At 33.9% G+C, this 27459-nt stretch overlaps 1 protein-coding gene and 1 pseudogene across 1 annotated transcript in view; both read left to right on the top strand.

The window, feature by feature from the left end:
* The window catches only part of REEP5 (receptor accessory protein 5), a 29606-nt gene extending 6601 nt beyond the window's left edge, over positions 1-23005 (top strand). The window contains exons 3-5 of the mRNA XM_051998480.1: positions 9421-9559; positions 19178-19346; positions 20661-23005. Of these exons, the coding sequence (XP_051854440.1) occupies positions 9421-9559; positions 19178-19346; positions 20661-20710 (358 nt within the window). The 3' untranslated portion in view covers positions 20711-23005. The remainder of the gene's footprint in view (positions 1-9420; positions 9560-19177; positions 19347-20660) is intronic.
* LOC127545940 (inositol-tetrakisphosphate 1-kinase-like) lies at positions 15510-19171 on the top strand (annotated as a pseudogene).
* Positions 23006-27459: the final 4454 nt, after the last annotated feature.

Raw genomic sequence — 27459 nt, 5'->3', positions numbered from 1 at the left:
AGAAAATGCTATCTTGGTTTGAAAATATTTTATTTGAAAAACAAGATCCAACAGTTGTACAATTTTATATTTCTAGCTTTTAAGTGCATCTTTCTATTTCTTCTTTCCTTCCTTCTTTTTACAAATAATATGTTATCATGGACTTTTTGCAGAAATGATTTTAATAATAGAAAAAGTTTTGGAAGACTGAAACTATTGCTGTCCCCAAATGCCTGAAGCCATTTGGTCTGTGTGGTATCTATATGCAACCTGAAGAACTCTCAGGGAATTGTCTTTCAAGCTTCCAAACTCATTAAATGGCATATTGCAAATTGTGAAAGTAGTATGTGGGCTTATAGAGATATCATTAGTTTCTTTCCCTGTAGGGAAATTAAATGATGGTGTCTGGAAATGTTTTCTTTTATGTTTAGTATTTAATGAAGCCCTAAAGAGAAATGGACCCAGTCTTCTGGGAAGAAGTAATTAATTATCCTAAGGTCTTATTAAAGAAGTATATAAAGAGCATGAAAAGCAGAAAAGGGAAATTGTGTAGAAAATTCTATTCTGTTTGGCTTGGTTTTTAAAGTATATGCTTAAAAAATAAAAATGATAAAAAAAAAAGTTGTAGAGATATTTTTTTTACTGCAGAGAAAACAGAAGGAAGGCTAAAAGGAATCACAGACATGCAGGACAGCTTTGAAAGCTGCAGGCTAAATTTATTACACAATTTAAAAGACAAGCGAACTCTTGTGTAACACAGACCTGTGGTTTGATATACAATCTTCTTTTTTCTATTCCACTATATATATAGGGAAATGCCCCTTTATTTGGTGTCGATTTAGTTCTAAATAAAAAATAAAGTTAAAAATTGTCAAAATGTGAACTAGTATAAATAATTTATACCATGAATTTGTTTAACTGGAATTTACATTCTTTTGTTATTGAAAACTCTCAACAAAATTGATTACTCATCTATTGGGAAAGCACATAAATGAAGCTATTCATGGGGGGAAATTTCATTGTAAATAGCATTTCAATTTGAAGACTAACGGCAAGAGATGTTACATTGTTTTCACTAAAATGTCACCAATTAATTGTCTGACTGACACAGTTGCCTATTTTAAAAACTCAGAATGATAAGATAAACTAGTACTACCTATGGAGTAAGAGCTAGTACAGATTCTTGTTCCTTATGACCTTAAGTCATTTCACCTTTCTGAGTTTTAATTTCCTCACATGTGTAATGATAGGGTTGGATGAAATGATCTTTAAGAGCCCCATCCAGTTCTTAAGTCTTGATATCTTATTTTAGCAAAGAATATAAAATTTGGGGTCATTCACACTCATAAGTCATTTTTCAGTTTGCTCTTTGACTCATTCCTCTACTAATTTTTTCATCTCCAGGGTGATTAAAGGGTATATGTATTTTTTTTTATGAAAAATATTATAATAACTTTTTATTATTATAACTTTAATTTAGGCAACCTCATTCCATGTCATAAAATATTATTAGTAAACTAGAAAAGCTTCTTTTCCTAAAGGTTTAAATTAAAAATTAAAATTTAAAAATTATTTAAATAAATATCAAAGCTATTGAATATAAATTTAACAATGAGATAAATGGTAAAGTAATGATATAGGTAATAATTTATAATATTCTAGTTGTGAGCACAATTACAGCCAATCACTTCAAATCCTTTTGACAACAATAGATTACTTTGTTCATTTAGTTCACTCAGGATAACAAATAACTCTTTCTAGAATTGTTTTCATCCTGTTGGCAAGATGAAAGTTACAGTAGTTTCATAAGAAATTTCTCTTCATATTTGACAGGAAAATTATAGTAACTTTAGTTTCTCTAAAGGTAACCTCTCTCCACATTCAATCCTTATAATAATCTCATTATAATATTTACTTATAAATTAAGTTTGCAATTCTAAGAAGGAAAAAGTTTCTCCTCATTTTTTTTCCTCTGTGTCTTCTCTACAGACTCTCGGAAATTTTCATTGATCAAAATCAAGAACACATACATTGTCCTTGACTCCATAGGGAGAAAAAATTCATAAAATGACAGGATCTATAACTTTGGTTCTATGCCTTTAAGGACACAGTAACAGTTTCTCAAAACTTTGTCTTGAGATTTTTCAAATAGGTCTTCTATTGTAATTTATGAAACTATTGAAATAATCAAGACGATTTTTGAGAGGCTCAAAACTGATCATAAACAAGGACATCTATATACTTAAACTTGTTCTTTCCTAATTTTTCTATTTCTCTTGATAGCACCAATTTATGAGTCACTCAGACTCACAACCTTCCATCTTTGTCACCTCTATGCAGCCAGTCAATTGCCCAGTCTGGTCCTTTTTATCTCTACAATTGCATTCACATCTGGTCTTTCCTCTCAGCTCCCATTGTTATTTCTCAAGTTCAGGCTTCATTTAGACTATTTAGAACTTCTTTTTGGAGCCATGTCTAAATCAGGCTAATCTAATGGTTCAGATTTATAATTAAAATGAAATAAGACACTTAGAGATTTGGTAAGAAAAGAAGATAGCTGTTGCTTGGCCATAGCATGGAATGGGATATTCAACAATAATACATTGGGGATACCCTGCTTCAGTTCCATATGGAAACCCGTCTGTTCTTCAGGGTATGGTGATTCACATGGGAAATTTGATAAGTCTAAAGAACACTGAATCCATGAGAGTTGGTCTTTTTCTGCTCTGAACAACTAAGAATCCATATAATTGTCAGGTATTAGTCCTTATTATAAATCAAGTCTCAATGACAGTTTCCCTGTTACTTTTTAGGGAAGATTTGCTCATAGCCATACATCCTGGAGAGTGAAGTCAAGCAGACTTTAGAAAACTTTGCTAACAATAAGGCTCCTGGAAGTGACAGGTTTCAGCTGAACAGTTTAAAATTCTAAAAGATGATGCTGTTAGAATGTTGCACTTGATATGGCAGTAACTTTGGAAAACTCATTATTAACCACTGGATTGGGAAAGGTCAGTTTATGTCCCAATTCTAAAGAACAATGCTAAAGAATGTTCAAACTATCCAATAATTTTGGATAATATTGGATTTTTTTCTCTGTACCTTTGCTTTTTGCTTTCCTTTAGATACTTAATGAATTGACCCTTCACTATCTCTAAAATTGTGTTACCTCCAGCATGGATCTCCTTTAGGTATTATTGGTCCTTTCTGAATGCTTCCCCCGTCTTTGTTTCCTTTAATTCCATTTCACTCTTCCATTACCCCTCTATAAATGCATCTACTACAGTAATATCAATGTCTAAATATGATGGCTTCTCTAGGAAGGGCATAAGGAAAGGAGCAGGGGAACTGGAACACAGGTTTTGCAAGGGCTAATGTTGAAGAATTATCCACATGTGTTTTGAAAAATAAAGAGCTTTTAAAAGATTAAATATGATGGCTCCACTTCTCTTAATAGTGAAAAAAATTTTCTTATATTAAAAGAAAAAATTCTGGAAATCTTTTTATATTTACTTTCTAGTCATGTCCTCGGGGGAATGACTACTTAAAAAAAAAAAAAAGCACTAATGAGTTCCTACATAATTTTTAAAATTATACTTAAATCAATGTTCTTCTTAGATTGCATATCTGTTTGATGAGTAATTTAGTCAATTTTGTTAATGTGCTTTTTAGATTCTTTTGTTTTTCTTTTATGGTAATTGATTTAAATTGGTTAAAATTCTGTAGAAAATTTTGTAGTTTCTGTCTATCCATTATTCCATCCATTATCCATTTTTCCCCACCAATAATATGTTTAAAGGGACAGTTGTTTAAATAGATGAAGTTGAGATTGTATTAATTGTGTCACATATTTTTCTCATTTTTCTTCTGTTTTGTTTTGTCTTTTACAAATTTGGATCTATGCTGTCAGTCAGTATTTTGACTATCAACAGACAGCTGGTTGAAGAGTGACTCAGATCAGTAATGAGCCATTTTCTGTATGATTAAATATAACCAATTTTATTTTTGATTATACTATTTAGTAGTACTCATTACTTCTAGCATTTTAAAAATTTTTAGAGATAAATTGGTTGTTGTTCTTTTGTTTAAAAAGGACCAAATTGACATCACTATATCAGAGTGAAGGTGCAGTGTGCCCAATTATGGTTGGTCAGACCAACACAAGCTTGAGAGCTTCTACCACCTATTAGGCACAAATTGTCTATAGGAACATTTGGAGCAGAGATGTTTCTAAATTTGTATCTCATATTTATTTTGAGCTACTGAAGTACTTAGGACATGATGCCTTTTTTGATGGGAGCATATCATGCTGGTAGTCTTGTGCCACTATTCCTTATGTCATCAGTTCTTCAGAGAAATCTTGAAAGTAACTTTGTAGTTTCTTGTAGCCTCTGAGTCCTTGCATTGTAAGAGTTCTCCACAAAATAGTCTTTTAGGTGAACATATGTTTAGCATTTGAACCATATGTTCAGCCCATCAAAGTTGTACTTCCTGAAGCAGAATTTGAATGCTTAAGAGTTCAGCTCAAGAAAGGACCTCAGGGTCCAGTACCTTATCTTGCCAGGTGATCTTCAGAATCTTCCTAAGACAATTTAAATGGAAGTGACCCAGTTTCCTGGAATGGTGCTGGCAGCCTATCTAGGTTTCATAGGCATAAAACTGTGAGGTCATTACCATAACTCTGCAGATTTTCAGTTTGTTAGGCAGCCTTTCTTTCCCACACTTTCCTTCAAAGCCTCCCAAATGCTGGACTAGCTATGGCAGCACATGTGTCAACCTCATTATTTTTGTGTACATCCCTAGAAAGTATACTGTCAAGGTAAGTGAACTTATCTTCAGCATTCAAAATTTCTCCAATTGCTGTAACCAATGGTTCCATATATAGATGGTGAGATCCTGGCTGGTGGAGAACCTGTTTTCTTGATGTTCATAGTCAGACCAAAATTAGCACAGGCAGCAATCAGTCTATATTCGGTTGCATCTCAGTCTCACAAGCTGTCCTAAGTACACAACTGTCTACGAACAAAAAGTGGGGCACTAATTCTGCCTTCACTTTAATCTTGGCTTGAAGCTATAGTTTTTTCAAGTTAAATAATTTACTGTCAGTGCAGTGGCTGATCTTGATGCCATCTTTGTCCTTGCTGAAGACATCTGACAATATCACTGAAAAGATTGTGCTAAAAAGCATGGAAACAAGCACAGAGTTTTGCTTCACTCCATTGGAAAGCATGAGAGTATGATCCATCATCAGAAGTTATATACACATGCTACTGTGGAACTGGCAAACTAATGAACTTTGTCAGGCAACCAATTTTGCCATGCTCTTCTACAAACCCTCACAAGTGACAGTATCAAAAGCTTTGGTTAGATTGGCAAATTTTGTGTACAGATTTCTGTTTTGCTTCTCACTTTCTCCCGGAGTTGATGGGCAGCAAACTCCTCATAGATCATTCCTTGGCCCTTTTTGAAAACCACACTATCTCTCAGGTAGGTGACCATCTTCCAGATGATCAGCCTATTAAGGAGACTCTGGCAAAAATCTTATCAGCAATGACTAAAAGAGAAGAACCCCACATTTCCCCTGATCTATTTCCTTTACTTTTATAGAAATGGACAATGAAGGGATTCTTGAACTCCAGGGGAATAACCTCTTGCCATAATGCCCAGAAGATTTCAGTCTGTCTTTGTATGAATAGTGGACCCCCTACTTTGTAAATCTCACCTGGAATAGAATTAGTAATAGGCACTTTGCCACACAAGAGTCACTGAACGGCATCCAAAATTTCTTTTTCAGTTGTAAATTTGGCTAGAAAGGAATTCACTTCAGATTAAGGGATATGGTCAATGGTTTCAGCATTGGTTGATAATATTCTATTGAGAACATAAGGTCATGATCCTGTAGAGTTGGGCTAAACTCTTTTTAGTGGAATTACTAATCAGTGTGATTGCATCTGTAGATGAGGTTGTACCATAGGTCTCTGGCTGATAAATAGCCTTTAGGGCATCGTAAAAACTCCTTGATTTGTTACTATCAGTGTAAAATAGAATTTGATCTGCCTCCTTACTGAGCCAAGAATCCTACATCTTTCTAATCTTCCTTTGCACCTTTTGGTGGAGTTAAACACTACCTTCTTAGAGACATATGAACTACCTGCTCTTGACCATATGGAGTTGTAATTTTTCACTTAGTAACTTCTGAATTTCCCCATCATTTCCATCAGACCATTCTTGATGTTTGTGAGAATTCTGGTCCAGATGAGTAAACTCAGTGCTCCAGACCAAATTTTTGAAGGCTCTCCACTCTTTTTCTGTTCCACTATTGCCAGTCATGTATTGGCAAAACTTTCCCTCCAAGCTTGCAACAAACTGTTCACACATGGTGAAGTGCTCTCCTTTGTTAATTTTAAGTCTTCTAGTAATTGTCTTGCCTTAGGACTGCCACTTTTGTTTTTCATGTGAATGTTTTAGGTTGAAAAGAATTGTCTTGGTCACTCTCACATCCTTTCTATCTTTTCTCTTTATAGTGACATAGTCTACTAAATGTTAGTGTTTGCTGTGAGAGTGCATCCAAGAAGTTTTAATGCACTTGAGTTAATAGGAGACAGGGTTGATAATGAGAAAATCTTGTTGCTGTTTCTGACTTTATCCTTCCAAAGGACTCACTACCATGTCTGACAGTTTATGTCTTCTCTGGTATTAGAAGTCATCCAAAATTATAACTTTGTGCTTTTTTTGGCACATTGATGATAAAGGTTTATAGGTCTTTAGGAAGTTTTTTATTTGATCTCATCATGGTGGAAACACATGTATTGATGATGGTGGTGTGGTCTTTCCTGCAAGTGGCAATCACAACATCACGAGTCTGTTATTCACTCATTTTGGGAGGCATGCCATTTTTGATTGCAAAATCTACCCCAACTTTCGTGATATTCCCCATTGCTGTGGCCACTCCAGACAAATATCTGTCTAGCTTCAACTACAGTAAGTTGGCTTTCATTTGTCATCCTTGTCTCTCTCAGTGCTGCTTTTGGATGCAATATCTGTTGAGTACTCTTGCAACAAGAGCTGTTCGTTTTCCAGGTTTGTTGGATTTTATGCTGTTCATAAGTATATACACATTTCATGTACCAATAATGAATGTTACCATCTTCACCAAAGTTTTTTGTACATTTTTTTGTGCTTTAGTTACAGAATAGAATCCCTCCCTGCCATAGCAAGCAGGTGAAGCAGACAATGTTTAGGGTACCTTTTTTAACCCCTTCCTCATGCCAGGAAGTGAACAGACTGCTCACTTGGGGTGCCAAATCCCATTGTTACTTCTGTCTAGTGAAAAGATAACTGCCCTGGGCCATCTGTGTGCAGGGTTGTGACTATAGCTCTCACTGTATTTGTACCTGTTGCATCCTTACTTGCCTAATCCCACAGAACTATGAGATCAGCAAAAATGATTAAAATGGAATCGGTGATGTCTTTTGACTCACACATGAATTTGATTTGAGTGAAGTAGAGTTGTGTTGGGCTTTCTCTCTCTTTCAGAGTCATCTGAGTCTAGTGGTAAAACAAAAGTTAAGACAGGTGGCAATGGCTTGGGAAGCAGTTGTGGTGGCTTTGATGTCTAACCAAACTCTAAGCTCTCCATGGCACCTGCTTCTGCTAACTTTTTAGTCCACTGGAAGAAGTTGTTCTTCCATCAGGGAAATCTTCACGTGCATGAGCAAGATACCCCATGAACAAACCATGGGTTTGAGGCCCCTCAATTACACTTAAGCCAGGGTAGTCTATATGTCAAAATGGTTTACCAGAGTGTACTGCTGAATGTTTCAGCTTTTTAGAGCCACAAGTGAAAGTTGGCAGAATCAGGACACAGAAAGCAGCCTTGAAGCTCAGTAATCCTCAGATCATCTGTGCATTCCAGGTAAGTAGACAAATATTGTGGATCTAGAATTGTGGAATTCCCAATCATGGATGAAATTCCTGTGGTCCAGAGGCAAAGGAAGACAGTATTCCATTGTTCCTTCTGATTATTTCCATGTATGTGTAGTCTGAATCTTGTTATTTGTACATATGTGACCTACTTGATAAATTATACTGGGAAAATTTTGCTGAGTTACAGTACCTGGGGGCTGTCCAAACAAGGAAGACAGAATCAGAATTCAATAGACATCATAATGTAAGTACACCCACTTTGCCAGGAAATACTTCAAGGAGCCTACTAAACTAATATTGATCCTTGTATTCAAAGTTCTGCAAACTCGCCATTAGTTAAGCATGTGATTTTATTTTATTTTTCCTGTTATAGTGATAAGTTTGCACTCATCTAACTATTTTTCTCCCAGCCTCTTCATCTGACCAGCACTTAGTTAGGTATATATTTAGCTTTCACAGTTAAGGATTGTCTGATTATGATTGAAAAAAGCAAAGAGTTAACTATCTTAGCAAAGAATCAGTTGTGAAATCTTTGTCTTTCTATGTTCACTGGCTGATTTTAGGGCAGTTAGCTGCAGATTAACACTAGATAAGTTCAAGTAGGATGCAATTAATATTGTAGAAAGAGCACTGATTCTGGAATCAAGATTTCACTCCCGTTGTGGATACTTCTCTGTGTAATCTCCAAAAAGCAGCTTAATTTCCTTGATTTAACATTTTTAAAAAGAAGAAGATGAACTGGATGCGGTTTAGGGTTCTTTTCAGCTCTTGAATTATGATCCTGTGGTCCATAAAGTGAGGAATATGTTTAAGTCTTTTCTTCCTTTTTTTGGACAGGAAAGTATGAAGAAGTTTTAAATAATGCTAATGTTTTATGTGTTCTTTGAGATAAATTTCCAGGTTTGGGGGCATACTGATTATGTGACCCTATAGCCCAGATTTTCTGGGCTATATTTATTAAAAACAATATTTATTTATTAAATATTTATTTAAATTTTATTAAAACATGTATCTATTTATTTGGTAAAACAATAAAAATAATTGTATTTTCAATAAGACTGTGTGAAAGGAATAATCTTTGTCAGATCATGATGTCCAATTGGAAATAAAGCCACCTTAAATACGGCATTATTGATACCATAATGATAAAATGGCAAGGAAGTGGGAAAAACCCCTGTGAGCTTTGGTGAATGTTCTGAGGAAATAAAATAACTTTTAGTTCTCTATTTCATAACTGAATTCAGTCACAAGAATATATAGAGCTATGACAAGAAATATGGGAAATGCAAAAACAAAATCCTTCATAAAAACTGCTCATTAACTACAATAATAATTTGTCCATTTCCAGGGGTTATGATAGGTTGCAATGATCTGTTTACTTGTTTTATGACAAACTTACATGTCATACAAATATATAAAATTTCTAACGAGTTTGGGATTCAAGCTATGGAAATAAGAGTGTAGAGAATATATTATAGAGACTCATCAAGACACATATTGTGTTTTTCCTTTCAGAATCAAAGCTATTGAGAGTCCCAACAAAGATGATGATACACAATGGTTGACCTACTGGGTAGTATATGGTGTTTTCAGTATAGCTGAATTCTTCTCTGACCTCTTCCTGTCATGGTTTCCTTTCTACTACATGCTGAAGGTATGTTGATTTTTACTTTGCTCAGTGTCTACCCTAATTAGGTACTTATCTTGATTTGTTTCCCAAAATAAACACTGACCATGAACCCTGCAGCAATAAAATTTAACTAATGACTTTACTAAGAAATGTTTGCTTGCAGATCTCTTTATATTGTCTTATTGGTAAGTGCCTCTAAGACTTTTTTTTTAATATAAAATCTTAGGACTACAGCATTCATAAAAAGACACATTTAAATATTTGTTGAATGTAAAATTCTATGGCGTGATATAAACTATGTTTTAAATTTGCTATGATCCATTAGGTATTATTGTCTAGCTACATAAAAATGGCTTTAATGTTTGATGTGCTCTCTTAGTAAGACATTGATGTGTATTCCCAATGGGGAGTGAAAGTCAAGTGAATAAGCCACTATTTCTGGACAATGTGGTATTTACATTATATGGTACGTTAGTTTGGAAAAAGAAAGTATGTGCTAGTTGTAATCAGAAGTTTATTACCATTCCCTTTTGCCTCAATCAGAAGCTGTGTTTCTTTTTTTTTCCAAGCTTCCTCATTTACTAAGTAGAACAAATTGCCACATTTCTAAGTAAAGAATGGTTTATTTAGGATAAGGACACAATCTGTGATTTCATTGATATAGGCTATGTAATCTGCAGTTTAGTCATTATTTCTACCACCAAATAAAATAAATTCAAGCCAAAAAGCATCTTGAAAATAATTTTGAAGATTCAAAAGTATTTTAAGGATTATAATATGAATCCATGATTGAATCCAATAGGATATTTGAAAATTCTCTTCCTAACTCATTTTCTGACTACATTGTATTTGTCTTGCCTAAATATGAGGAATATTCATTAGATTTACAAATAAGATAATATCTAGCCAAATCGACAAGTTTATTGTTTTATTATTCATTTTAAAGAAATTGTTAATATTCTTTGTTTTTATATTATCATCTTTTATGAATATATCACTTTTCCTTTCCCCTGCAGAGAACTATCATTTATAATGGATTTTTTTAAAGAGGAAAAAAAATGCAATTAAGCAAAACTAACACATCAGCTAAGTTTAATGTCATTTGAAATATTCCACACTCATCCTGTCTTAAGATATAAATGACTTCCTATTTCAGTGATCTTGTATGGTTTTTAAAAATAAGATTTATGAAAAAGGGACCTCTTTTCTTTTCCTGAAGGATACAGAAAGTTGCATAAGCTCTCAGAAATGCTGATTTTGCTTAACTGTTTTTCTTTGTTACTGAAGAAAGCTTATTGACCAAATGAGTGTTTATAGAAGGAGATATATCTGGCAATAACTGCAATGTAAAAAAAAATCGATAAAATTTTTAAAGAAACAAACAAAAATGAAAATTGAGGGTTTTTTGGCAGCCAGTCAAAGAGGTTCAATCAGATTCTAATGAGTGTCTCATGCAAAAGTGGTAATAATAACAACTAAAATTTATATAGAGCTTACTATGTGTGAGGCACTGTACTAAGCATTTTACATTTATCTTATTTGAGCCTTACAAAAATCTTGGTAGGTAGGTGTTATTATTCACATTTTACAAAGGTTAAGTAATTTGCCTTGTAAGGATCATTTGAACTCAAATCTTCTCAATTCAGCCCTAGCCCTCTATTGATGTTGGCAAAAAAATTTTCTGGGATTGAGTCATGACCAAGATACTTCATTTTTTTTTTTTTAACATAAGGAGTTTATTTTTTTTATTATAGCTTTTTATTTACAAGATGCATGGGTAATTTTTCAGCTTTGACAATTGTAAGACCTTTTGTTCCAACTTTTCCCCTCCTTCCCCCTCCCCTGCCCCAGATAGCAGGTTGGCCAATACATGTTGAATATGTTAAAGTATAAGTTAAATACAATATATGTATACATGTCCAAACAGTTATTTTGCTGTACAAAAAGAATTGGACTTTGAGATAGTGTACAATTAGCCTGTGAAGGAAATTTAAAATGGAGACGGACAAAAATAGAGGGATTGGGAATTCTATGTAGTGATTCATAGTCATCTCCCAGAGTTCTTTCGCTGGGTATAGCTGGTTCAGTTCATTACTGCTCTATTGGAACTGATTTGGTTCATGTCATTGTTGAAGAGGACCACGTCCATCAGAATTGATTATCATATACTATTGTTGTTGAAGTATATAATGATCTCCTGGTCCTGCTCATTTCACTATCAGTTCATGTAAGTCTCTCCAGGCCTTTCTGAAATCATCCTGCTGGTCATTTCCAAGATACTTCTTAACATTAACCATGTCAAGGGTATTGCCATTTTGACTAATATTTTCTACTTGTGTTTTAAAATTTGCTAAGCATTATAAATAAATATATATATATAAATTTCATTTAAAGTAGATATTCCAATTGTGGTTATCCTGATTTTACAAGTGGGAAAACTGAGGCTGAGAGAAGTTAAGTTTCTAACTCAAAGCTGAGTTACTAGCCCACCTTTTAAGTATCATAGGTTCAAATCTGAGTCTTTCTGACTCCAGTATAATCTATCCATGAGTTACACTATCTCTGGCATACTTAGTGTTGTCACTTGCAGACATTGCAGTGATTAGAAAATTTTAATTGTCATAGAGTAATGACAGATGGTAATTTTTTCATATCCTTCTTGCTGTTTTCAATGCTGTCAAGAAAAAAAATCTTTTTTAAAAATAAAGAAATATTATCAAATTTCTTAGAATTTATTTCTTCTAAAATTGATAAAGTTGATGTCTAGATTCAGGGAATTTGCTTCTTTCATTTTGTTTAAATTAATTTTACAATAATGCAAAAAAAAATCACATACCTGTTTCTTAATCTTCTGTATATATTCATTGAAGTAAAGCATTTCAAATAATTTTGGATAAAACAGAAGCCCTTAAGGAGTATCTTTAATGCTAGTGACTTTAATTTGTTTTCCATAATGAAAACAAGCTTGGCTCTTTTCATGAAGGCTTTTTTCGTATGCTGTAGGACACGATGTCCTTTCATCCTTACAAAAACCACTTACCCTTGACTCAAACCACTGTTTCTGAAATAGAACATTTTAGATGTAACGCTGGCCACCTGCCCAAATATAAAGCACACTAAGGTCTAGCTTTATCTGTACTGTTGGAGAGTTGAAGTGGTATAAATATAATCCAAAGCAAGATTGTCCTTGTATTATTTATAGCTGGCTTTGCGATGCATTAAATGATTGTTTTACAGCAAACTTTGCTTTCTACTGATACTAATTTATAATAGGAAGACAGATTGGCATTATGGTATAGTGAAAAGAGGATTAAACTTGGAGTCAGGTGTCCTGGGTTCAAATCTTAGGTCTTGTATTTATTGCTCATGTGTCACTGGTCAAATTAGTTTACTTTTCTGGATCTCAATTTCCTTCTCTGTAAAGTGGGGATAGTAATGCTCATACTTCCAAATCCAAACGGTTATTGTAATTTAAATATTTGATAAGCCTTAAAATTACTATTGTCACATAAGATTGTTATCTTATTTTGAGTAACTCCACATACAAATCAATGAATGGGTATGGTATATCCAGCATAATTCTCTTTATACTAATAGCTTATCAGAACTTGCAGACCTAAATTATAAAGAGGCTGTTTATAAAAACCATTTGGTATGGGTTAAAAAAATAGAAAAGTAAGTAAATAGAACAAAATAAAGAAGGGAAAATCAGAAATAATTGAACTGAATATTTAAGTGTTTGATAAATCCTAAACTATATGTTACCTAGAAAAGAATTTCATATTTGATAAGAATTGCTGAGATATTATTATTTGGAACCTAGAAAGCATTCTACCAGAAATTAGGCTTGAATTAACATCTTAACTGCAAAATGTTTACGTAATCTAAATATTAGATCATAAATCTAAAGCTACAACCTCACAGATCATTGAAGATCATAAAATTAAACAAATCAGAAGAAAAGCAGATCACATACTTTTAATAGATAATGAGTAGGTGATGGAATACTAGCCAAATAAGGCATAGAGGCAATTATAAAAGATAGAAGAGAAAATTTTGATTCTGTGAAACTGAAAATTAATGTATCTAGGATAAGAAAGGAAGTGGTAAATGGAGGAAGGGGATGTGGAAATCTTTGTATCAAATATCTCAAAGGTTTGAAACCCAAGATATATGATATGTAACAGAAACATGTAAGATCAAAGGATATGAACAAACAGTTCACAAAGGGAGAATTACAAACTATTAACAACCATGTGAAAGAATACTCCAGAAAAGAAAAATATAAATCAAAGCAACCATTAGATTTTACCTCACATTAGCAAGTTGACAAGGAAGGAAAAAGATGGAAATAATCAGAATGGGAAAGATTGTAGAAAAACAGGCAAAAGCATTTCATTTTTAGTGGAGATGGAAAGATTTCCCAATCACTATTCATTTTGATAGTCTTAGGTCTTTGTCAGAATAGTCATGCTGCTTCTTACTTTGCTATCTTAAGGCACCTCCATAGTATTTATTTATTTCTAATCTGTTCTGATACTTATACAAGCAGAAAAATCTATGTTCCTTATTTTTAAAAAATGAAAATTTTAAAGTCCAAGTATTTTAATATAAAATACATGCTGGTAGGTTTACAAAATTATGGGAGAAAAGTATTCTTTTCATTAGTTGACAAATTTGACTTTTTCAATAAACACAGGACATAAATCAATTGAAAGTATTCATGAAAATTCCACTTTGACTGAAAATGTTCTTATTTTAATAGCAGTTATGAAAACTTAATGCCTCAGATTACATCCATGAAACATTTTTGAAGTACATAAATGTTTTCATGAATCTGATTTTTGGTAGATCTTTTTTGCGATGTAGATTCACATTGCACAGAATGTTGTACGTAGTATGTACATTGCAGAGAAGATAGGAGCGTGAGACTTAAGTCAGGGAGACATGGATGACTTCTGCTTCAAATATTTAAAAGGAAGAAAAAAAAGGAAATGTTCAATGCATTTGCCATTTTTATGGATGCAAAGAGAAAAATCAAATATGATGCTATTGCTTGAAAGGTACAATCAAAAGGCAAGATCATTTATAGAAAGGACACTGACTTAGTTCTCTGAGAACAAGAGAAGTTTTAAATGCAGATGAAGTAGACCAGCAAAGACTTCATGAAGGAACATTACAGAAAAGACACAAGTAACATAGAGACCTCTTTGTCTCAGAAGGTTGCTGAAGCGAGGTCAATTTGAGATACAAATAAATTAGTTTCAGCTCAGATATGTATATCATCTCAGCAAAGAATTATCTGGGTGGTAAAAACACATACTCACACAAAGATCAAACGAGACAATATATGTAAAGAACTATCTCATTGAAATGATCCTGGGACTATTTTGCTATTATTCTTTTAGGTTTATTAGTCTAAAAATATGTGCAGGTATATAAAATAGCCTTTCTTTAGTTGAATGGGCTTCAAATTCATCCTTTGTAAGCTCATTGCAAACACCCTTCTTCCCATATGATTTTGAGCTCCTCTGATAGGTCTTGATATTTTGAAAACTTTTTGTTCTACAGAAGTTGAAAATTGAGCATTTTGTGTGGCAATGTCTATTATACCATTGCTCCTAGATTTTTATGAATTGATGTTACCCCTGAGCAATTATGGACAACAGTTTTGTCTCTGATAAAAATCTGATACTGGAGTAGTGGGGAATCAAATCATGATATTTCCAATATCATAGGGATTTGTTTTCTTTCAGTCCATGGAAGGTAATAAGCTACTGATATAGAATTCTAGAAACAATGGCTTAAATTCATATCATGCTAGATACCCTATAAGTGATATTTTCATACCTACAATGATATGTTGCACAATTTCTTCTATTTCCTTGAATACACATATCAAGGCTCCTTAAGAAGCATTGTAGTTATTTTGAAATATTTAAGAACTCTAACCAAACATGATTCCAAAGGACCGATGACAAAGCATGTTACTCATCTCCTAACAAAAGATGATGGACTCAGGGTAAAGAATGAGACAATTATTTTCTGGACATAGCCAGTGATGGAATTTGTTTTGCTTAGTTAAACATATTTGTTACAAGATCCCATTCCCCTACTTAAAGATTGTGTGGAACACAAGAGAGAGAAAATTGATTTTTGTTAATGGAAAACAATAACATTTAACTTTAAAAAAAGAAGCATTCCTCTGTTTCCATAAACAGTTTTTGTATGATTCAGCAATTTGTTCAATGTGTCATTATCCAAATAATATTCACTGAACGGATGTCCTTAATGGAACATTTTTTGATTATGCTCCTGATCTTAGCTACTTCTTAGCTTAGAAGATGATGTGGGGGTTGGAGGAATGAGAGAATTGAGAATGACACTTAGGTTGAGCGTCTGAGTGACAGAAAGGATAGTATTCCAAGGAATAATGAGGTCCATATTGAGAGTATAATGTTATATCTAAATAGATAGACAGACAGATAGATAGATAATAAGTAGTTGGAAAAAGGAGTCTGGAGACAGGTTAGGGCTGGAAATACAGATTTGAGGATCATTTGCATAGATATAATATTTGAAACTGAGAGCTGTTGGGATCATCAATGAAATAGATAGAGGGAGAATACATAGGACCCAAGGCAGAATCTTGGGGTATATAGTTAGTAAGATTTTAATTAATTGAAGATCCAGTAAAAGAGACTGAATAGGAATAGTCAAATAGCTGAGAAGAGCAGTGTCACAGAACCTAGAGAATCAAGCTTACCAAAGCGGGAGGAGGAAGGTGGTAATTCCAGCTGCCCAGTGACCCTGCGGTGGTCCCCAAAAAACCATTGAAGGACTAGAAAGTGGGTTTCTGCACTCACATGCACACATACACACACACACCCCTCCCCACCCTCCCACACACACACCCACCCACCCACAGGTGCAGGAGAGTCTTTCTTCCCAGTCCACAATCTCCATCCCATTTCTAGTATTAGTAGGTGGAGGAGGATGGTATTACAGGAAGCAATGGCAGGTGGAAGAACTCAGTATAGAGATAATAGCTGAGAATAGCTCAGTTTCCAGGCCTTTGCCAATCTGGGCAGGAAAAGGAGCATGAAAACTCAGAGTTAGCAAACCAGTTGAAGAAAAGAGCCCACAGGATGTGATCATACACAAACTGACTAGTGTTATCCTGGAAACTGATCAGAATGACAGCCAATTCTTGGAGCTGGTTAATAGATTCCAGAAATTTGTTGATTTCACCCCGAGATCATCATCCTGGAGCTCCTTCCAGCTATTAGGATTCTTCTAGATGAATCCAATTCCTATAAACTTATTTGAAAAAAATGGAAGCCCACATGAAAGATGAACAGATTTGTTCCTTATCCTTCACAGAGTTCACAAGCTTATGTGGAAAGTTATCATTTGGCTTCTGGAGAAGAATGGACTGGCTTTCCCATTGATTTGTAAAAATCAGAGTGGCCCACAGCACTGTCATGAAACAGCCATCATCTTCAGTCAGGAAGGCCTTAGTGTTATTATACCCCCTTGATGAGCCAGAATTTCATCAATAACAACTTTGTTATAAAATGTTTGCGGTAAAAAGTTATCAAATTGTGCATACCCTTTGACCCAGCAGTGTTTCTATTGGGCTTATATCCCAAAGAAATACTAAAGAAGGGAAAGGGACCTGTATGTGCCAAAATGTTTGTAGCAGCCCTGTTTGTAGTGGCTAGAAACTGGAAAATGAATGGATGCCCATCAATTGGAGAATGGCTGGGTAAATTGTGGTATATGAATGTTATGGAATATTATTGCTCTGTAAGGAATGACCAGCAGGATGAATACAGAGAGGCTTGGAGAGACCTACATGGACTGATGCTAAGTGAAATGAGCAGAACCAGGAGATCATTATACACTTCGACAACGATATTGTATGAGGATGTATTCTGATGGAAGGGGATTTCTTTGACAAAGAGACCTGAGTTTCAATTGATAAATGACGGACAAAAGCAGCTACACCCAAAGAAAGAACACTGGGAAACGAATGTGAACTATCTGCATTTTTGTTTTTCTTCCCGGTTATTTATACCTTCTGAATCCAATTCTCCCTATGCAACAAGAGAACTGTTCGGTTCTGCAAACATATATTGTATCTAGGATATACTGCAACATATCCAACATATAAAGGACTGCTTGCCATCTAGGGGAGGGGGTGGAGGGAGGGAGGGAAAAAAAATTGGAACAGAAATGAGTGTCAATATAAAGTAATTATTAAATAAAAATTTAAAAAAAAAAAAAAAGATAAATGACGGACAAAAACAGCTACACCCAAAGAAAGAACACTGGGAAACGAATGTGAACTATCTACATTTTTGTTTTTCTTCCCGGGTTATTTATACCTTCTGAATCCAATTCTCCCTGTGCAACAAGAGAACTGTTCGGTTCTGCACACATATATTGTATCTAGGATATACTGCAACATATCCAACATATATAGGACTGCTTGCCATCTAGGGGAGGGGGTAGAGGGAGGGAGGGGAAAAATCGGAACAGAAATGAGTGCAAGGGATAATGTTGTAAAAAAATTACCCTGGCATGGATTCTGTCAATATAAAGTAATTATAAAATAAAAATTTAAAATAGAAAAAAAAAAAATGTTTGCGGTAGGTGAGTCCTACATCACGATACAGAGAGCATCTTTGAAGAACTTTTCTGCAGGAATATCAGACAGTCAATATTCTCCTACAACTGCATATTAAAATCAGAGTCGTCTTCCATCCTGACAGCATAGGGCAAAATAGGAGTGTTTGGGAAGCCCATTTTATTGTTTGGAAGGTGTGGATTAACTGATATTGCATAGGATTTTTTTTTTGTTATTAAGACTATTATAACACTATTAGCAGTAGGATTTGGTTTTTTAATTGACTTTTACAATACTGTTAATTCATATATTAGCTATGATGTTATTTTAAATAAAATAGTAAAAGGAAAAAGTCAGAAAATGAACTTAAAAACAACCTTCTCAAGAGTATCCTGCTTACTTTGCAGCTGAGTCATATTTAATTCTGTTCTGACATGGGTAAAGAGAAAGGAAATTGACTTTAAAGATTGATTAGGAGAATAAAAAATCAACTGTAAGAAACTTAAATCAAATACCCAATCCCAGCTGACATATTTGTGTCATCTATCCAGGATAATCCTCCCTATCAATTTTTCACTGGATTGATTTTTCATCTGTGTAGTGAATTAGAAAAAACACAGTAGGGGTATTAGGAAGAGAATAATTACAGAGTCTTTAGATTATAAATCCCTTTAGGACTGGAAACAGTTTTTCTAGTTCTGGATATTTTTGCAGTTAACTTCCGTGATTAGAAAGTAATGGCAATTGCCATTGTCGTTACTAGAAATGTAGTCTAAATTAAAAGTTGTTCAGCAGCTGGATTTTAATCTCTCTTTTCCAAATTAATTCTTATCCTCATTTTCACACCTCAACTTTCTGTTCATAATAATAATTTTAAAAACACTAGTAATATATTTTCACAAATGTAAGTAGTGGTACAATTATGTGAAAAGTATTAGACAGCAGGAATTACAAGCTTTTATTGTGCTGGTCTAACTTTGTCATTAAATCTGATTCTTGATTGTACACAGTGTGGCTTCCTATTGTGGTGTATGGCCCCCAGCCCTTCAAATGGTGCTGAAATGCTGTATAAGCGTATCATCCGCCCCTTCTTCTTGAAGCACGAATCCCAAATGGATAGTGTGGTGAAGGACCTGAAAGACAAAGCCAAAGAGACTGCAGATGCCATCACTAAAGAAGGTAAGACAGATTTATTTAAATATATGTGGAGTTGTGCTGAAATTAGCCCCTGTAACCTCCAAACAGAAGCTTTTCTCAGCCTTTATCAAAGTAACACCCAAGACTTGTCAGGGTAGCTACTTAGACCTCTTTTTTATAGTGTTTGTTTTTAATATCTTAATTTTTCCCCCAAATACATAGTAAAACAACTTTTTAAAAAAGTTTTGAGTTCCAAATTCTATCACTCTCTCCCCTTTCCCCTACCTGAGATGGTAAGCAATGTTAAAGATTGTACATGGGCAACCATGTAAAAACATTTCCATACTTGTTATTTTGTACCAGAAGACTTGAGAAAGGAAGAAGGAAACAAACAATAAAAGAGAAAAGTAGCATGCTTCATCACTGGCCTTTTGAAATTGTCTTAGATCATTGTATTGCTGAAAATAACTAAATCATTCATAGTTCTTCATCATACAATAGTGTCGTTACTGTGGTTTTTGCTCACTTCATTTTGCATCAATTCATATAAATATTTCTACATTTTTCTGAAATCATCTTGCTTGTCATTTCTAATAGCCCAAAAATAGTCTATCATAATCATATACCACAGCTTGCTTAGCCATTCCCGAATTGATGGAAATCTCTTTAATGTCTAATTTTTAACCACCACAAAAAGAGCTGCCATAAATATTTTTGTGCAAATAATTCTTTCTCCCTCCTCATTTTTAAAAACTCTTTGGGAAATAGCAATATTGCTTTATTAAGGTATATAAACATTTTTATAGTCTTTGGGGCATAGTTCCAAATTTCTCTGCAGAATGGTTAGATCACTTCACAGCTTCACCAAAACTGTATTAGGGTCCCTGATTTCACACATTCCCTTCAACATTTATCATTTTCCTTTTTTTTTTTTTCACATTAACTAATCTAATAGATTGAAGTAGTATTTCAGAGTTGTTTTTAATTAGCATTTTTTTAACCAATAATGATTTAGAGCATTTTTATATGACCGTAGGTAGCTTTGATTTCTTTAAGACCTTTCACTCTTAGAGATATTTAAAAATACAATTAAAAGTGGTTTCAAAGCTGGATTCTCTAAAAGAAGTGAGTAGAACTAGATCATTTTCATCTCACTTCTCATCTTTAAAATCTTTATAACATGTTCTTTTGATGAATTTCATCAATTTCTTTGGTTTTTGCAAGACATTTTAATCCTGACTACCTACTATTGTGTCTTATTATACTTAAAATATAATTGCCCAAGTTTTGTTAGCTAAAATACATATCCCGTATGACAAAGTCATTTATTTTTCTCTCATTTTCACTCCACAACAGCCAAGAAAGCTACTGTGAACTTATTGGGTGATGAAAAGAAAAGTACCTAAACAGCGAACTGGATGAAAGCCCTCTTCTATTCCACATTTTACTCTCCTATTACAGCTTTGTTATGCTGGGGACTGTGGTATAGTAATAATAATAACATTGCCTTGGAAACCTTTTTGATCTATTAAAAAGGAATGTGTTGTAAGTTTTTTGCTTACTTTTTTGCTGCTGTCTGTATAAGCAGTGAGCATTTTAATTTAAAAATTTATTCAATGCAGTGGACAGTGTTCAAAGTTTCTTGAGAATGTATTCTTTTCCTCTTTGAGTTAGGAAAAACATGTCATACCACAGTGAATTCAAATAAAATTAAATATCCCACAGGCTCTATGCTTTACTGGCTTTTCTGTGCATGTATCTTCTTGTATTTATGGTTTGTGGGTTTTCATGTATTGTATGATTTTTGTACTATGATTCTTAATGTTTTAAACCTTTTTGTGTACATGCAAAAAATGTTTCAAAGGGTAGATTTAAACTATTATGCTAGATAAGGTACAATTTAACAATATGAATTTTGTACCAATGATGTTATTTCAGTGATTGCCTATGCCATTTGTTACTGTTCTGTGCAAAAAGTGAAAGCACTTATTTGAATAATTATGAAAACCTAATAAAAACAGCATGATGTCACTGGTTAGTTTTTTCCTAGGATGACCTCTATTAAGAATGACAATATAAAAAATGATAGAAAAATGGACAATGATATAATTATTATACAATTATGAAGTCTAATGAGATTTGTATAGCTTTGTCAACTTATTTATAATTAATATGTCTAGCTTTTCCCCCCCAAAAAAATTACAAAAGTTGAATACATACATATCAATAATTAAAGGTCTGCTACATCAGATAGCAAGGATTTTCTGTAAATTGTCAAGTTTATTCTAGTTTATTGGAATTTCACCTGCTGCCATGTTTAGTCTTCCCTCAGTCTAGATAAGATTATTTCTTAAGTCTTTTTGCAGAAACTATCCCTGTTTTTTAATTATTTTCCTTTAAACACTAATAAAAGACCTTTAATTCTGACCACATGCTGTATATCTGTGTAATTTGAATAACATAATCATTAGATCTAAAACCAGTGATGGAGAGAATAGAACAAGCAAGAATTCACCAACTGAACTTTAAATCTAATTACAGGTTTTCTCAAAACTTCCCTCCATTTTATTCCTCTGGCTTTTTAAGTCAGATAAGAGGCAACCTTGTCCTTTAAATCATGTTCTTGTAGTTGCCCATTAAATGCTTCAATTTCTTTTTTCTGTTGAAATTATTTCCTGATACCAGTTCAGGCACAGTCCAAAAGTTTGAAGTCACATAATTATTGCAGGTCAAATATATTACAGACACATTGATAGCAAAAAGGGCTGCAAGAAAACTGAAACTTAGAGAATTTTTAGCTTCCTTTTGGCTTGGATAACAAGAAGTTAACAATCCCATAAATACCAATTAGTAAATTATGTTCAAAATTATTGTACTTAAGATAATATATTTTATTAGATAATCAGATATGATCATAATGAGAAAATATAAAACTGAAAGGCAAGATCTTAAATAATATTATACTATAATAATGAAAGGCTAATATTAACATTTTGATATGTAATAAATAGAATTTGAGCATTTGGGGGAATATATTAATAATTGTGAAAATTGTGAATTTAAATTTCCTTCCAAGTATCAGTAAAGGTGATTTTTTTTTTTTTTTTTGCTGAGGCAATTGGGGTTAAGTGACTTTCCCAGGGTCACACAGCTAGGAAGTAAGTGTTAAGTGTCTGAGACCACATTTGAACTCAGATCCTCCTAATTTCAGTACCCTATCCACTGCACCACCTAGCTGCCCATGAATTATTTCTTTTAAAAAAAAAAACCCTAAGTAAACCATATCACCAAATCAAAGGAAAGCAAAAATAATTACTTGGGGAAAAATCAATTCCTATAGCCAAAATTAAATTATTTCTAAAGTTTCAAATGTATTTTCCTTGGAGAGATGAACCACACTTTTCTGACATAAAAATAGAATTACCTTAAAATTTTATATATAGAATATATATCATTAGATAAGTTGGGGGATTCTAACTTTCTCTGTTGCTCTTAAGTTACAAGCTATCAATAAACAACTGCTGTTAGATGTAAAGTAACAATTCAAAAATATAAAAGCATTTGAATTGTGTACCTTTCAAAAAATACTTCTCTCTGGATTCATTGGTTCCAGCAGCTGAAACACCATTGTAATTAATAGAAATTGTTATTGTGAAATTGCTTCTGTCAGACTTTTATGAAATAAAGGTCTCCTAGAAAAACTTCATGGCTGTAATTTGGTTAAAAATAGTTTCAACTTCTGTATCTGGCAATAAACAACTTAGATTTGTCATGTGAGTGTTTGAGGGTTGCCAAGTGGCTGTCTAATACCAAGTTGTACTACACTGTTTTCAGAAAGAAAGGAAAGAATTAAAGCTTTTCTTTTACTTTAAAGTGACAAGTCATCATCCTTCAGGCTAGTGTTGTTACTGCTGATCTGTAAAACTGTATTGTTAGAACAGTCCATTGAAAATAAATATTGCTAGTCCTTAGTTCTAATCTATCACTTGTACTGATGATATGCTATATTGAATAAGAGATCCAAATAAAAGGTTATTCTTAATTTACTGGATTTTTTTTCAGTATTTGTTTTGACCAAATATTTGAAACAAAGTAATACTATAAAGAAAGAGACTGAGGAAATCTGATTTTTAAAAATGTAATGCATTACTATTACATAAGCTAATTCCAAAATTTTAAATGACTGTGAAAAATTCCTCTATTAAGTTAATGATTGGTCCATTTTCTTAATGCAAGTCAGAGGAAAGATTTTTAACCACAAAGTGTCCTTGTTCCATATCCATCATTGATATCAGTTATGTCATACTGTTTCATGTCATCATCACCATCACAGTAAACTGTCTCATAATTTATTTAAGAACACTTTGAATAAAATTAAATAAAAACATATTGTAAAAAATACTTATTGAGCATGTAATAACACAGCTGCACAAAAGAATTTTATATTTAAAGATCTGTCTTTCTACATAATGGCTGGGTAAGCTTTAAACATTCAAGGAGGTATGATCAAGGACATGAAAAAAGACATCAACTGCTTGTGTTAATACTGTCAAATCTTTCTGAAACTACATTTTTTTCTTTAATGTTCAAAAACAATTAAAATGAAAGGTTTTCTGATTGGCCTTATACATTAATACCTACCAAATGTGTAGCTTAATATTAACAATAGTACTACAGGTTTCATTATGTACTACTAAGTTATGTGACCCAGGGAAGTTCACTTCATCACCAATCTTCAATTCTATATCATGTACCATCTACCTCAGAAATAAATGAATACATGTGTGAGTGAATGAAAAAAAAAAAGCATTGTTCTAAACAATGGGGATATAAATTAAAGGGGGAAAAAACACTCTCTACTCACAAGGACTTCATTTTTTATTGGAGAAGAGAACTCAATGGTAAATTGCAACTGCAAGTCAAATGGAAAGATCTCATGGTCCTTAGAGTATGTCAGTTATACCTCTTCTTATGACATTCCCGCTGACAAAATTCCATCATTTCTGATACTGAAATTAGCTTCTGGACCTTGGAAAGCCAAGAGCACAGAATTGTTTAGGAAATGAATCAATGATTATGAAGAAAATGTTTTATAAATTTTGAAATGCACAACTTAAGATCATTTTATACCTAAAATTCTTAATTATTTTAAGGGCTCAGATAACTGAAATTTGGCAATTTCTGCTAAATTTTGTTACAATTCTTGGATTTATTCTAACATTTGTAAATCATTATATACTTTATAAAACAAATATCATTTTATGATCACAATTCTTTGAGAGAAAGGAGTTATACCCATTTTCCAGAAAGGGAAATTCAATCAAAAGAGTGAAATAATATCAAAATGTAATACACAACTAATGTGATAAAATCGGGTAGATCAAAGAAATGAAAAAAGGCAAATTCATTATCTTTTTCATGAAAGTCATGATCTTGCCACATATAGTAGTAGGTCAGACTTTTTTTTTTTTTTTTTTTTTTTTTTAACATTTAAGACCAATAAACAGTCTTCTGGTGATTACTTAATGAAACTGTAAAGGCTAATACCAATTAAGGAAAGGATCTGAGTATGACCCTAATTAAACCCTTTGGCCTTGGATGACAGACCACCTTTAAGATCCATATCCTTCTTCCCACCCAGAAAAAGACAATTTATACTGAGGTAATTTTTTTAGGGCATTGAGGAAAACTCTGGGCTTGAGTACAAATCCATCTCAGATATTTACTACCTACCTGACCTGATCTTTAATCTGCTTGTCTCAGTTTTCTCAACTATAAAATGATAGTAACATTTACTTCCCAGGATTGTGAAGATCAAATGAGAACTTTTGTAAACTGCTTTTGGCACATAAGTGGCAATATATGGTAGCCTTATAATGCTAGCTATTAGCTGTTTAGTGTTTGCAAAGGACTTTACAAAGAATATTAATTTTATATTTCCCCAAACTCTTGTATTATAGGTTTTATTTTTATCCTCAGAGATTACTTGATAATCTAGAGATCAGATAGGCCTAGCTTGGTGGCTGGATATATAGCTGCAAGCAAATCTTGCTTCTGACTTATCAATTGTCTGACCATGTACATATTACTTCTTGAGCCTTAGAATAACTCTCTAGAATTAAAGTGATAGAAGGTTTAGGATCTTTGGTAGAAACAGCTGCCACTAAACAAAAGCCAGTATGTGGAGAATGCTACAATTTCAAAATACATCAAATTTCATCATAACATTATACAGTGTAATTAGAGAAATAAGATGTTTCTGCCTCATGTTATTGCAATACAGAATCACAGAATTCTAGAATTAGAAGAGATGAACCTCTTAACCAAAAAATAATGTCCATTATAACATATCTGATTTATAGTTAAATTATACTTTCAGTTGTCAGACAATTGGTCATCCAGCATCTGCTTTAGACTGAAAGGATAGGAAGGCTTGGGAATATTCTCCAAAAGTGGCCCATTTCACTCTTGGTTAGCTTGAAATGCTGGGATTTTTCTTGACGAGAAAACAAAATTTATCATTTTGCACTATTACTCTTGGATGCTGCCCTTTACAACAAACAAAATAAATTTCATTCCTTTGCCACAAGAAAGCCCTTCAAATGCTTGAAGACAATTATCATCTCCTTGCTGAGCCTTTTTCCAGATTAAATATTGCCAGCCTCAGGTCCTTAGAAATTCTGATTGCCTTTCTCTGCAAACTCCTAATTATCAAGGTCTTATCTAAATGGTGGTTCCCAGAGCTAAATACAATGTTTCAGGCGTGGTCCAAACAGGACCATTATCATTTCCTCAGCATAGATAAAAGGGTCTTTACTAGCCTTGATGTCAAGTATGAGATGTCTGGAGTTTCTCTGTGAAGGAATTTCCTCGGATGCAATGGGTGGCCAATAACAGGGAGAGGAACCCAAGATACGGATAGATTGGCGAGAATCCCTTGGAGGTGCTTGAGCCACCCTATAGAGCATAGCTCCTGACTTCACCAATGGCGAGCTGGCCTGGGGAGGTAATCCCTGGGCTTGCAGCACACAGGCAGGCATGGGGAAGGTGGGGGAACGGGGAGAGAAGGTGAGGCAGCGCCAGCAGCACTGGCTCACTCCTGCATGAGAACGAGTGAGCACTGACAGCAAAGACTCTGGCAAGCTCCTACACAACATAGCTCAAGTCTGAGAAATACTTTGCCAACACTCGAGCTACCGAGCTCAGGGCCCAACAGCTGTGGCCTATCATTCTTGTAGTAAGGCTCTAGCCCGGTGTGGGAGGAAGGAGGGGAGAGGGAAAAGACAGGTTCCAGGAGTGATGATTTTCTTATCATCCCGGCACAGGCAGGACCTAGGGGGTGAGATGAGAAGCCCCTGTAAGTGGAGAAGAGTGTAGCAGTTGGCTTGGTTGCATGGGCAGTAGAATTACAGGCTGTGGAATAGCACAATCAATAGCAGGAATCAAGAGTGGAAAGAATGCTTGGACCCAGTAGCTGATGATGGGGCCAAGATCCAGGCTCCAGCAATGAACACGAGTGAGCACTGGCATCAGTGCTGGTATACATAGGCCCACTGCAGCCTTCTGCTTACTGATTGGCCCATCATGTTGTTGTCCCTACAATGTTCAACAATAATCAGATAATTCCTTTAGACAAGGGCTTGGAGAAACAAAGAGTAGCATTGTTGCAGAGTGTCTTGTTTTCTGGTAACATGAGGGAGCTGAAAGTGTCTACTTAACCTCTGCGGAAGGACATTCCCTCAGAGGACTCTAATGAGACAGATTTCATACCTTTTTGTTCTTCCTAGAGGTAACCTAAGGGAGGAGAGGTCCTGGCTAATGGATGTCTTCAAGTCTCACTTCAAATCCCATCCTCTACAAGAGGCCTTTTTTTTTTTCCCTTTAGAGCTTTTTATTTTCAAAACATATGCATAATTTTGTTTTTCTCATTTTTTTTCCTTTTTAATCTTATTTTTCTTGTTCAGCATAATTGGGAAAACATGTATAGAAGAGTTGCACATATTGAACATATAGTAGATTACTCATCCTCTAAGTAAGGAGGTAGGGGGGGAGAGAGAAACAAAAGTTTGGAACACAAGGTTTTGCAGGAGTGAATGTTGAAAATTATCTATGCATATGTTTTTAAATAAGCTTTGAAATGTACATGTTTTGAGAT

Source organism: Antechinus flavipes, chromosome 1 (assembly GCF_016432865.1).
Source record: "Antechinus flavipes isolate AdamAnt ecotype Samford, QLD, Australia chromosome 1, AdamAnt_v2, whole genome shotgun sequence".
In the NCBI taxonomy this organism is placed as follows: domain Eukaryota; kingdom Metazoa; phylum Chordata; class Mammalia; order Dasyuromorphia; family Dasyuridae; genus Antechinus; species Antechinus flavipes.
The sequence above is the reverse complement of the archived record's forward strand: the minus strand, read 5'-3'. Positions and strand labels throughout refer to the sequence as shown.